General features: G+C 52.4%; 1 protein-coding gene across 2 annotated transcripts in view; it reads right to left on the reverse strand.

Annotated features, from left to right (window-relative positions):
• Positions 1–399: 399 nt before the first annotated feature.
• Positions 400–13,502, reverse strand: part of kat14 (lysine acetyltransferase 14) — a 21,819-nt gene continuing 8,716 nt past the window's right edge. For both annotated transcript variants that reach the window (XM_072459722.1, XM_072459721.1), the window contains exons 7-12: positions 11,275–11,708; positions 9,518–9,625; positions 9,212–9,345; positions 3,269–3,444; positions 1,189–1,379; positions 400–824 (exon numbers count right to left, since the gene is read on the reverse strand). In XM_072459722.1, coding sequence (XP_072315823.1) covers positions 651–824; positions 1,189–1,379; positions 3,269–3,444; positions 9,212–9,345; positions 9,518–9,625; positions 11,275–11,708 — 1,217 coding nt within the window. In that variant the 3' untranslated portion in view covers positions 400–650. The remainder of the gene's footprint in view (positions 825–1,188; positions 1,380–3,268; positions 3,445–9,211; positions 9,346–9,517; positions 9,626–11,274; positions 11,709–13,502) is intronic.

Genomic DNA, 13,502 nt, shown 5'->3' on the forward strand with positions numbered 1-13,502 from the left:
CACAAACACACACAGACACACAAACAGACACAGAGACGTGGGTCCAGCTCCAGTCTCCCTCGTGTCAGTCTGAGAGTCGGATCTCTATTATTATTTATTTTATTTTTATTCCCCGTATCATTTGTTTGTTTGTTTGTTTCCCTCTCTTGGTGTAATAAGCGTTGTTGATTTTGTGTATGTTTTATGTTCTGATGAAAAATAAAACAGTAAAAGAAAAAAAAAGGAATAAATGACCTTTTAGAGGACAAAACAAAATCAAGACATCAACAGATCACATGACCCGCTGCTGATCACATGACCCGCTGCTGATCACATGACCCGCTGGATCACATGACCCGCTGGATCACATGACCCGTCCCAAACTGTTAGAAAACAACATTTAAAGTGACACAAAATCCACACGTTTTAGAGTGAAACACGTTTAATTAAGAAGCTTTTGAAAGAAAAACAAACCAGAATCTGTTTCTTTTGAAATCACACGGTCCCGGGGCGCGGCCCACGGTCCCGGGGCGCGGCCCACGGCCCACGGTCCCGGGGCGCGGCCCACGGCCCACGGTCCCGGGGCGCGGCCCACGGTCCCGGGGCGCGGCCCACGGTCCCGGGGCGCGGCCCACGGTCCCGGGGCGCGGCCCACGGGCGGCGTGCGATGCTCAGCGGCGCAGGCGCAGGAGGAAGGCGTGGCGACACTCGCAGCTGTCCAGAGGATAATATTTGTCGTAAAAGTCCAGGATGTATTCTTCTGACCTGAAGCCGAACTTCTGATACAACAACATGGCCGAGTTTGAGGCCGAGACGTGAAGCGTCACGTCCTTCCCCTGGCACGTCTGCAAAGAGACACGCTTCAGAGCCGGTTCTAAACTGGTTCAGAGCCGGTTCAGAGCCGGTTCTAAACTGGTTCAGAGCCGGTTCTAAACTGGTTCAGAGCCGGTTCAGAGCCGGTTCTAAACTGGTTCAGAGCCGGTTCTAAACTGGTTCAGAGCCGGTTCAGAGCCGGTTCTAAACTGGTTCAGAGCCGGTTCAGAGCCGGTTCTAAACTGGTTCAGAGCCGGTTCAGAGCCGGTTCTAAACTGGTTCAGAGCCGGTTCAGAGCCGGTTCTAAACTGGTTCAGAGCCGGTTCAGAGCCGGTTCTAAACTGGTTCAGAGCCGGTTCTAAACTGGTTCTAAACTGGTTCTAAACTGGTTCAGACCTGGATGAGGTGGTAGATCATGAAGGTCCCGATTCCCGCTCGTCTCCACTCAGGATGGACCAACAGGAAGGAGATGTAGGCCTCGTTGTACTTCACGTCAGGAACCATGACCCCGAATCCAACCACCACCTTTTTATAGAGCGCCACCACCGTGAAGTCTGGGTACTGCAGGCTCTCGCTCAGCTCCACCCCTAAACACACACAACAGCACCAGCTCTGTGAGTGTGGAGGAGAGACGGAGTGTGGAGGAGAGACGGAGTGTGGAGGAGAGACGGAGTGTGGAGGAGGGACAGAGTGTGGAGGAGAGACGGAGTGTGGAGGAGAGACGGAGTGTGGAGGAGAGACGGAGTGTGGAGGAGAGACAGAGTGTGGAGGAGAGACGGAGTGTGGAGGAGAGACAGAGTGTGGAGGAGAGACAGAGTGTGGAGGAGAGACAGAGTGTGGAGGAGAGACGGAGTGTGGAGGAGAGACGGAGTGTGGAGGAGAGACGGAGTGTGGAGGAGAGACAGAGTGTGGAGGAGAGACAGAGTGTGGAGGAGAGACGGAGTGTGGAGGAGAGACGGAGTGTGGAGGAGAGACGGAGTGTGGAGGAGAGACGGAGTGTGGAGGAGAGACGGAGTGTGGAGGAGAGACAGAGTGTGGAGGAGAGACAGAGTGTGGAGGAGAGACGGAGTGTGGAGGAGAGACGGAGTGTGGAGGAGAGACGGAGTGTGGAGGAGAGACGGAGTGTGGAGGAGAGACGGAGTGTGGAGGAGAGACGGAGTGTGGAGGAGAGACGGAGTGTGGAGGAGAGACGGAGTGTGGAGGAGAGACAGAGTGTGGAGGAGAGACAGAGTGTGGAGGAGAGACAGAGTGTGGAGGAGGGACAGAGTGTGGAGGAGAGACAGAGTGTGGAGGAGAGACAGAGTGTGGAGGAGAGACAGAGTGTGGAGGAGGGACAGAGTGTGGAGGAGAGACAGAGTGTGGAGGAGAGACAGAGTGTGGAGGAGAGACAGAGTGTGGAGGAGAGACAGAGTGTGGAGGAGAGACAGAGTGTGGAGGAGAGACAGAGTGTGGAGGAGAGACAGAGTGTGGAGGAGAGACAGAGTGTGGAGGAGGGACAGAGTGTGGAGGAGAGACAGAGTGTGGAGGAGAGACAGAGTGTGGAGGAGAGACAGAGTGTGGAGGAGGGACAGAGTGTGGAGGAGAGACAGAGTGTGGAGGAGAGACAGAGTGTGGAGGAGAGACAAAGAGTGTGGAGGAGGGACAGAGTGTGGAGGAGAGACGGAGTGTGGAGGAGAGACGGAGTGTGGAGGAGAGACAGAGTGTGGAGGAGAGACAGAGTGTGGAGGAGGGACAGAGTGTGGAGGAGAGACAAAGAGTGTGGAGGAGGGACAGAGTGTGGAGGAGAGACGGAGTGTGGAGGAGAGACGGAGTGTGGAGGAGAGACAGAGTGTGGAGGAGAGACAGTGTGGAGGAGAGACAAAGAGTGTGGAGGAGGGACGGAGTGTGGAGGAGAGACGGAGTGTGGAGGAGAGACAGAGTGTGGAGGAGAGACAGAGTGTGGAGGAGAGACAGAGTGTGGAGGAGAGACAGAGTGTGGAGGAGGGACAGAGTGTGGAGGAGAGACGGAGTGTGGAGGAGAGACGGAGTGTGGAGGAGAGACAGAGTGTGGAGGAGAGACAGAGTGTGGAGGAGAGACAGAGTGTGGAGGAGAGACAGAGTGTGGAGGAGAGACAGAGTGTGGAGGAGGGACAGAGTGTGGAGGAGAGACAGAGTGTGGAGGAGAGACAGAGTGTGGAGGAGAGACAGAGTGTGGAGGAGGGACAGAGTGTGGAGGAGAGACAAAGAGTGTGGAGGAGGGACAGAGTGTGGAGGAGAGACGGAGTGTGGAGGAGAGACGGAGTGTGGAGGAGAGACAGAGTGTGGAGGAGAGACAGTGTGGAGGAGAGACAAAGAGTGTGGAGGAGGGACGGAGTGTGGAGGAGAGACAGAGTGTGGAGGAGAGACGGAGTGTGGAGGAGAGACAGAGTGTGGAGGAGAGACGGAGTGTGGAGGAGAGACGGAGTGTGGAGGAGGGACAGAGTGTGGGAAGAGTTACCGGGCCAGAAGGCGTCGTGGCACATGGCGTTGAGGCTCGGGATGTGACTTGGTCTCACGTAGCAGAAGTCGATGGGAGAATCCGGCTCTGGGATCCAGGCCGGGTTTTTACGCTGACCAAAGGCTCTGACCTCAGAGAGAAACTGAAGCTTCAGTGGACGAGTCTCAAAGTCACGCCTGAAACACAAGACCTGGTTTAGTCCTGGTTTAGTCCTGGTTTAGTCCTGGTTTAGACCTGGTTTAGACCTGGTTTAGACCTGGTTTAGACCTGGTTTAGACCTGGTTTAGACCTGGTTTAGACCTGGTTTAGACCTGGTTTAGACCTGGTTTAGTCCTGGTTTAGTCCTGGTTTAGTCCTGGTTTAGACCTGGTTTAGTCCTGGTTTAGTCCTGGTTTAGTCCTGGTTTAGTCCTGGTTTGGACCTGGTTTAGTCCTGGTTTAGTCCTGGTTTAGTCCTGGTTTAGACCTGGTTTAGACCTGGTTTAGACCTGGTTTAGTCCTGGTTTAGTCCTGGTTTAGTCCTGGTTTAGTCCTGGTTTAGTCCTGGTTTGGACCTGGTTTGGACCTGGTTTAGTCCTGGTTTAGTCCTGGTTTAGTCCTGGTTTGGACCTGGTTTAGTCCTGGTTTGGACCTGGTTTCGTCCTGGTTTAGACCTGGTTTAGTCCTGGTTTAGTCCTGGTTTAGTCCTGGTTTAGACCTGGTTTAGTCCTGGTTTAGTCCTGGTTTAGACCTGGTTTAGTCCTGGTTTAGTCCTGGTTTGGACCTGGTTTGGACCTGGTTTGGACCTGGTTTAGTCCTGGTTTAGTCCTGGTTTGGTCCTGGTTTGGTCCTGGTTTGGACCTGGTTTAGTCCTGGTTTGGTCCTGGTTTAGACCTGGTTTAGTCCTGGTTTAGTCCTGGTTTAGACCTGGTTTAGTCCTGGTTTAGTCCTGGTTTAGTCCTGGTTTAGACCTGGTTTAGACCTGGTTTAGTCCTGGTTTAGTCCTGGTTTGGACCTGGTTTGGACCTGGTTTGGACCTGGTTTGGACCTGGTTTGGACCTGGTTTGGACCTGGTTTGGACCTGGTTTAGTCCTGGTTTAGTCCTGGTTTAGTCCTGGTTTAGTCCTGGTTTAGTCCTGGTTTGGACCTGGTTTGGACCTGGTTTAGTCCTGGTTTAGTCCTGGTTTAGTCCTGGTTTAGTCCTGGTTTAGTCCTGGTTTAGACCTGGTTTAGTCCTGGTTTAGTCCTGGTTTAGTCCTGGTTTGGACCTGGTTTGGACCTGGTTTGGACCTGGTTTGGACCTGGTTTGGACCTGGTTTGGACCTGGTTTAGTCCTGGTTTAGTCCTGGTTTGGACCTGGTTTAGTCCTGGTTTAGTCCTGGTTTAGTCCTGGTTTAGTCCTGGTTTAGACCTGGTTTAGACCTGGTTTAGACCTGGTTTAGTCCTGGTTTAGTCCTGGTTTAGTCCTGGTTTAGTCCTGGTTTAGTCCTGGTTTGGACCTGGTTTGGACCTGGTTTGGACCTGGTTTGGACCTGGTTTAGTCCTGGTTTAGTCCTGGTTTAGTCCTGGTTTGGACCTGGTTTAGTCCTGGTTTGGACCTGGTTTCGTCCTGGTTTAGTCCTGGTTTAGACCTGGTTTAGACCTGGTTTAGTCCTGGTTTAGTCCTGGTTTAGACCTGGTTTAGACCTGGTTTAGTCCTGGTTTAGTCCTGGTTTAGTCCTGGTTTGGTCCTGGTTTGGACCTGGTTTGGACCTGGTTTGGACCTGGTTTAGTCCTGGTTTAGTCCTGGTTTGGTCCTGGTTTGGTCCTGGTTTAGTCCTGGTTTGGACCTGGTTTCGTCCTGGTTTCGTCCTGGTTTAGTCCTGGTTTAGTCCTGGTTTAGTCCTGGTTTAGACCTGGTTTAGTCCTGGTTTAGACCTGGTTTAGACCTGGTTTAGACCTGGTTTAGTCCTGGTTTAGTCCTGGTTTGGACCTGGTTTGGACCTGGTTTGGACCTGGTTTGGACCTGGTTTGGACCTGGTTTGGACCTGGTTTAGTCCTGGTTTAGTCCTGGTTTAGTCCTGGTTTAGTCCTGGTTTAGACCTGGTTTAGACCTGGTTTAGTCCTGGTTTAGTCCTGGTTTAGTTCTGGTTTAGTCCTGGTTTAGTCCTGGTTTAGTCCTGGTTTGGACCTGGTTTGGACCTGGTTTGGACCTGGTTTAGTCCTGGTTTAGTCCTGGTTTAGTCCTGGTTTAGTCCTGGTTTAGTCCTGGTTTGGACCTGGTTTGGACCTGGTTTAGTCCTGGTTTAGTCCTGGTTTAGTCCTGGTTTAGTCCTGGTTTGGACCTGGTTTAGTCCTGGTTTAGTCCTGGTTTAGTCCTGGTTTAGTCCTGGTTTGGACCTGGTTTAGTCCTGGTTTAGTCCTGGTTTAGTCCTGGTTTAGACCTGGTTTAGACCTGGTTTAGTCCTGGTTTAGTCCTGGTTTAGTCCTGGTTTAGTCCTGGTTTAGTCCTGGTTTAGTCCTGGTTTGGACCTGGTTTGGACCTGGTTTGGACCTGGTTTAGTCCTGGTTTAGTCCTGGTTTAGTCCTGGTTTGGACCTGGTTTGGTCCTGGTTTGGACCTGGTTTCGTCCTGGTTTAGACCTGGTTTAGTCCTGGTTTAGACCTGGTTTAGACCTGGTTTAGACCTGGTTTAGACCTGGTTTAGACCTGGTTTAGTCCTGGTTTAGTCCTGGTTTGGACCTGGTTTGGACCTGGTTTGGACCTGGTTTGGACCTGGTTTAGTCCTGGTTTAGTCCTGGTTTAGTCCTGGTTTAGTCCTGGTTTAGACCTGGTTTAGTCCTGGTTTAGTCCTGGTTTAGTCCTGGTTTAGTCCTGGTTTAGTCCTGGTTTGGACCTGGTTTGGACCTGGTTTAGTCCTGGTTTAGTCCTGGTTTAGTCCTGGTTTAGTCCTGGTTTAGTCCTGGTTTAGACCTGGTTTAGACCTGGTTTAGTCCTGGTTTAGTCCTGGTTTGGACCTGGTTTGGACCTGGTTTAGTCCTGGTTTAGTCCTGGTTTAGTCCTGGTTTAGTCCTGGTTTAGTCCTGGTTTAGTCCTGGTTTGGACCTGGTTTAGTCCTGGTTTAGTCCTGGTTTAGTCCTGGTTTAGTCCTGGTTTAGTCCTGGTTTAGTCCTGGTTTAGTCCTGGTTTGGACCTGGTTTGGACCTGGTTTAGTCCTGGTTTAGTCCTGGTTTAGTCCTGGTTTGGACCTGGTTTAGTCCTGGTTTGGACCTGGTTTCGTCCTGGTTTAGACCTGGTTTAGTCCTGGTTTAGTCCTGGTTTAGACCTGGTTTAGACCTGGTTTAGTCCTGGTTTAGTCCTGGTTTAGACCTGGTTTAGACCTGGTTTAGTCCTGGTTTAGTCCTGGTTTAGACCTGGTTTGGACCTGGTTTGGACCTGGTTTGGACCTGGTTTGGACCTGGTTTAGTCCTGGTTTAGTCCTGGTTTAGTCCTGGTTTAGTCCTGGTTTAGACCTGGTTTAGACCTGGTTTAGTCCTGGTTTAGTCCTGGTTTAGTCCTGGTTTGGACCTGGTTTGGACCTGGTTTGGACCTGGTTTGGACCTGGTTTAGTCCTGGTTTAGTCCTGGTTTAGTCCTGGTTTGGTCCTGGTTTAGTCCTGGTTTGGACCTGGTTTCGTCCTGGTTTAGACCTGGTTTAGTCCTGGTTTAGTCCTGGTTTAGTCCTGGTTTAGACCTGGTTTAGACCTGGTTTAGTCCTGGTTTAGACCTGGTTTAGACCTGGTTTAGTCCTGGTTTAGTCCTGGTTTAGTCCTGGTTTGGACCTGGTTTGGACCTGGTTTGGACCTGGTTTGGACCTGGTTTAGTCCTGGTTTAGTCCTGGTTTAGTCCTGGTTTAGTCCTGGTTTGGACCTGGTTTAGTCCTGGTTTAGTCCTGGTTTAGTCCTGGTTTAGTCCTGGTTTAGTCCTGGTTTAGTCCTGGTTTGGACCTGGTTTAGTCCTGGTTTAGTCCTGGTTTAGTCCTGGTTTAGACCTGGTTTAGACCTGGTTTAGACCTGGTTTAGTCCTGGTTTAGTCCTGGTTTAGTCCTGGTTTAGTCCTGGTTTGGTCCTGGTTTGGTCCTGGTTTGGACCTGGTTTGGACCTGGTTTAGTCCTGGTTTAGTCCTGGTTTAGTCCTGGTTTAGTCCTGGTTTAGACCTGGTTTAGTCCTGGTTTAGTCCTGGTTTAGTCCTGGTTTAGTCCTGGTTTAGTCCTGGTTTGGTCCTGGTTTGGTCCTGGTTTGGACCTGGTTTGGACCTGGTTTAGTCCTGGTTTGGACCTGGTTTCGTCCTGGTTTAGACCTGGTTTAGACCTGGTTTAGTCCTGGTTTAGTCCTGGTTTAGACCTGGTTTAGACCTGGTTTAGTCCTGGTTTAGTCCTGGTTTAGACCTGGTTTAGACCTGGTTTAGTCCTGGTTTAGTCCTGGTTTAGTCCTGGTTTGGACCTGGTTTGGACCTGGTTTGGACCTGGTTTGGACCTGGTTTGGACCTGGTTTAGTCCTGGTTTAGTCCTGGTTTAGTCCTGGTTTAGTCCTGGTTTAGTCCTGGTTTGGACCTGGTTTAGTCCTGGTTTGGACCTGGTTTCGTCCTGGTTTAGACCTGGTTTAGTCCTGGTTTAGTCCTGGTTTAGTCCTGGTTTAGTCCTGGTTTAGACCTGGTTTAGTCCTGGTTTAGACCTGGTTTCGTCCTGGTTTAGACCTGGTTTAGTCCTGGTTTAGTCCTGGTTTAGTCCTGGTTTAGTCCTGGTTTAGTCCTGGTTTAGTCCTGGTTTGGACCTGGTTTAGACCTGGTTTAGTCCTGGTTTAGACCTGGTTTAGTCCTGGTTTAGTCCTGGTTTAGTCCTGGTTTAGTCCTGGTTTGGACCTGGTTTAGACCTGGTTTCGTCCTGGTTTAGACCTGGTTTAGTCCTGGTTTAGTCCTGGTTTAGTCCTGGTTTGGACCTGGTTTAGACCTGGTTTGGACCTGGTTTAGACCTGGTTTAGTCCTGGTTTAGTCCTGGTTTAGTCCTGGTTTAGTCCTGGTTTGGACCTGGTTTCGTCCTGGTTTCGTCCTGGTTTAGTCCTGGTTTAGTCCTGGTTTAGTCCTGGTTTAGTCCTGGTTTAGTCCTGGTTTAGTCCTGGTTTGGACCTGGTTTAGACCTGGTTTCGTCCTGGTTTCGTCCTGGTTTAGTCCTGGTTTAGTCCTGGTTTAGACCTGGTTTAGTCCTGGTTTCGTCCTGGTTTAGTCCTGGTTTAGACCTGGTTTCGTCCTGGTTTAGTCCTGGTTTAGTCCTGGTTTAGACCTGGTTTAGACCTGGTTCAGACCTGGTTTAGTCCTGGTTTAGACCTGGTTTAGACCTGGTTCAGACCAGGTTTAGTCCTGGTTTAGACCTGGTTTAGACCTGGTTCAGACCAGGTTTAGTCCTGGTTTAGACCTGGTTTAGACCTGGTTTAGACCTGGTTTAGACCTGGTTCAGACCAGGTTTAGTCCTGGTTTAGACCTGGTTTAGACCTGGTTTAGACCTGGTTTGGACCTGGTTTAGACCTGGTTTAGACCTGGTTTAGTCCTGGTTTAGTCCTGGTTTGGACCTGGTTTAGACCTGGTTTAGACCTGGTTTAGACCTGGTTTGGACCTGGTTTAGACCTGGTTGAGACCTGGTTTAGACCTGGTTTAGACCTGGTTTAGTCCTGGTTTAGACCTGGTTTAGACCTGGTTTAGACCTGGTTCAGACCAGGTTTAGTCCTGGTTTAGACCTGGTTTAGACCTGGTTTAGACCTGGTTTAGACCTGGTTTAGACCTGGTTTAGACCTGGTTTAGACCTGGTTTAGACCTGGTTCAGACCAGGTTTAGTCCTGGTTCAGACCAGGTTTAGACCTGGTTTAGACCTGGTTTAGACCTGGTTTAGACCTGGTTTAGACCTGGTTTAGACCTGGTTTAGTCCTGGTTTAGTCCTGGTTTAGTCCTGGTCAGTACCTGATGTAGGGCTTCAGGAGGCGGTCAGTGTAGGGGCTCCTGATGCTCTGGTTCAGGTTGGACTCGGCTCCCGTCACGCGGTGGAAAAACGACACTGAACTCAGAGTCTGACGACGACGACTGCAGCCGGGACTCTGCACAAGGTCAGGGGTCAGTCAGGGGTCAGACCGGGGTCAGTCAGGGGTCAGACCGGGGTCAGTCAGGGGTCAGACCGGACCGGGGTGTTTGAAACATTTATAATGTTTAAAACATTTAAAACATGGTGACTGAGCCATGAAGAGCTGAAAGGTTTGTGTGAAGTCAGACCTGGAATCTGTCAAGGATCCGCGCATCGCCATTGGTCGCTCTGTGCGTGGCCCCGCCCACCTGAGCAGTGTAGATTCCGCCCAGCTGTGCACTGTAGACTCCGCCCACCTGATAAAGGAAAAGCAGGTTTGATCCACAGTAGGACTACTCCAGTCCTCACCAGACTCATGTCGAGTCTCTACAGTCCTCACCAGACTCATGTCGAGTCTCTACAGTCCTCACCAGACTCACGTTGAGTCTCTACAGTCCTCACCAGACTCACGTCGAGTCTCTACAGTCCTCACCAGACTCACGTTGAGTCTCTACAGTCCTCACCAGACTCACGTTGAGTCTCTACAGTCCTCACCAGACTCACGTTGAGTCTCTACAGTCCTCACCAGACTCACGTTGAGTCTCTACAGTCCTCACCAGACTCAGGTTGAGTCTCTACAGTCCTCACCAGACTCACGTTGAGTCTCTACAGTCCTCACCAGACTCACGTTGAGTCTCTACAGTCCTCACCAGACTCACGTTGAGTCTCTACAGTCCTCACCAGACTCACGTTGAGTCTCTACAGTCCTCACCAGACTCACGTTGAGTCTCTACAGTCCTCACCAGACTCACGTTGAGTCTCTACAGTCCTCACCAGACTCACGTTGAGTCTCTACAGTCCTCACCAGACTCACGTTGAGTCTCTACAGTCCTCACCAGACTCACGTTGAGTCTCTACAGTCCTCACCAGACTCACGTTGAGTCTCTACAGTCCTCACCAGACTCAGGTTGAGTCTCTACAGTCCTCACCAGACTCACGTTGAGTCTCTACAGTCCTCACCAGACTCACGTTGAGTCTCTACAGTCCTCACCAGACTCAGGTTGAGTCTCTACAGTCCTCACCAGACTCACGTTGAGTCTCTACAGTCCTCACCAGACTCAGGTTGAGTCTCTACAGTCCTCACCAGACTCACGTTGAGTCTCTACAGTCCTCACCAGACTCATGTCGAGTCTCTACAGTCCTCACCAGACTCATGTCGAGTCTCTACAGTCCTCACCAGACTCATGTCGAGTCTCTACAGTCCTCACCAGACTCACGTTGAGTCTCTACAGTCCTCACCAGACTCACGTCGAGTCTCTACAGTCCTCACCAGACTCATGTTGAGTCTCTACAGTCCTCACCAGACTCACGTTGAGTCTCTACAGTCCTCACCAGACTCATGTTGAGTCTCTACAGTCCTCACCAGACTCGAGTCTCTACAGTCCTCACCAGACTCACGTTGAGTCTCTACAGTCCTCACCAGACTCACGTCGAGTCTCTACAGTCCTCACCAGACTCACGTTGAGTCTCTACAGTCCTCACCAGACTCACGTTGAGTCTCTACAGTCCTCACCAGACTCACGTTGAGTCTCTACAGTCCTCACCAGACTCACGTTGAGTCTCTACAGTCCTCACCAGACTCATGTTGAGTCTCTACAGTCCTCACCAGACTCGAGTCTCTACAGTCCTCACCAGACTCGAGTCTCTACAGTCCTCACCAGACTCACGTTGAGTCTCTACAGTCCTCACCAGACTCACGTTGAGTCTCTACAGTCCTCACCAGACTCACGTTGAGTCTCTACAGTCCTCACCAGACTCACGTTGAGTCTCTACAGTCCTCACCAGACTCAGGTTGAGTCTCTACAGTCCTCACCAGACTCACGTTGAGTCTCTACAGTCCTCACCAGACTCACGTTGAGTCTCTACAGTCCTCACCAGACTCACGTTGAGTCTCTACAGTCCTCACCAGACTCATGGCGGCGCTTGCAGCTCGGTCCACGTCCAGCAGGGGGAGTCCTCTGCTTCTCTTCTCTTGTCGCACCAATAGTTTTCTTCGCAGACGTTTAGCACTTGGTGTCACTGCTAACGCTAACGGACACGCCTCTAGTCGCCGTAGCAACAGACGCTCCTCGTACGGACCAATGGGAATGCAGCGTGGGCCGCGTGAAGCCCCACCCCCCACAGCAGAGGCCGGCTCCAATAGGACAGTCTGTTTGCAGCGCTCGTTAGCCTCGTTAGTGCAGCGAGATTTGTCCGCCTCCTCATCCTCGCTCTCCACCTCACGTTTGATCGAGGCAGAGGCAGGGGGGCGGGCCTTCTTTCGGCCAATCAGAGCAGAGCTGGGGGGGACGTACTCCATCCCAGGATCAATGACAGACTCCGCCTCCAGCTCCTCGTCGTCTGAGAAACGAGAAAAAGTCAGAACTGAGTTAGCATCTTAAACCTCTGCACAAATGCTGGTCACTATGGCAACACAAGCTACAGCTAACACGCTAAACACAACTGTGATCAATGATTATACACTGAACACCTGCGTGGTCACACATACACACCGGACACCTGCGTGGTCACACATGGACACCAGACACCTGCGTGGTCACACATGGACACCGGACACCTGCGTGGTCACACATACACACCGGACACCTGCGTGGTCACACATACACACCGGACACCTGCGTGGTCACACATGGACACCAGACACCTGCGTGGTCACACATGGACACCGGACACCTGCGTGGTCACACATGGACACCGGACACCTGCGTGGTCACACATACACACCGGACACCTGCGTGGTCACACATACACACCGGACACCTGCGTGGTCACACATACACACCGGACACCTGCGTGGTCACACATGGACACCGGACACCTGCGTGGTCACACATACACACCGGACACCTGCGTGGTCACACATACACACCGGACACCTGCGTGGTCACACATGGACACCAGACACCTGCGTGGTCACACATGGACACCGGACACCTGCGTGGTCACACATGGACACCGGACACCTGCGTGGTCACACATACACACCGGACACCTGCGTGGTCACACATACACACCGGACACCTGCGTGGTCACACATACACACCGGACACCTGCGTGGTCACACATGGACACCGGACACCTGCGTGGTCACACATACACACCGGACACCTGCGTGGTCACACATAGACACCGGACACCTGCGTGGTCACACATACACACCGGACACCTGCGTGGTCACACATGGACACCAGACACCTGCGTGGTCACACATAGACACCGGACACCTGCGTGGTCATACATGGACACCGGACACCTGCGTGGTCACACATACACACCGGACACCTGCGTGGTCACACATAGACACCGGACACCTGCGTGGTCACACATGGACACCGGACACCTGCGTGGTCACACATGGACACCGGACACCTGCGTGGTCACACATGGACACCGGACACCTGCGTGGTCACACATGGACACCGGACACCTGCGTGGTCACACATGGACCACGGACACCTGCGTGGTCACACATGGACACCGGACACCTGCGTGGTCACACATACACACCGGACACCTGCGTGGTCACACATAGACACCGGACACCTGCGTGGTCACACATACACACCGGACACCTGCGTGGTCACACATGGACACCGGACACCTGCGTGGTCACACATAGACACCGGACATCTGCGTGGTCATACATGGACACCGGACACCTGCGTGGTCACACATACACACCGGACACCTGCGTGGTCACACATAGACACCGGACACCTGCGTGGTCACACATGGACACCGGACACCTGCGTGGTCACACATGGACACCGGACACCTGCGTGGTCACACATGGACACCGGACACCTGCGTGGTCACAAATGGACACCGGACACCTGCGTGGTCACACATGGACACCGGACACCTGCGTGGTCACACATACACACCGGACACCTGCGTGGTCACACATACACACCGGACACCTGCGTGGTCACACATACACACCAGACACCTGCGTGGTCACACATACACACCAGACACCTGCGTGGTCACACATGGACACCGGACACTTGCGTGGTCACACATGGACACCGGACACCTGCGTGGTCACACATGGACACCGGACACCTGCGTGGTCACACATGGACACCGGACACTTGCCTGGTCACACATGGACACCGGACACCTGCGTGGTCA

This window comes from Eucyclogobius newberryi, unplaced genomic scaffold (assembly GCF_026437365.1).
Source record: "Eucyclogobius newberryi isolate DKJ021-1_F unplaced genomic scaffold, fEucNew1.0.hap1 SCAF_260, whole genome shotgun sequence".
Classification (NCBI taxonomy): Eukaryota; Metazoa; Chordata; class Actinopteri; order Gobiiformes; family Gobiidae; genus Eucyclogobius; species Eucyclogobius newberryi.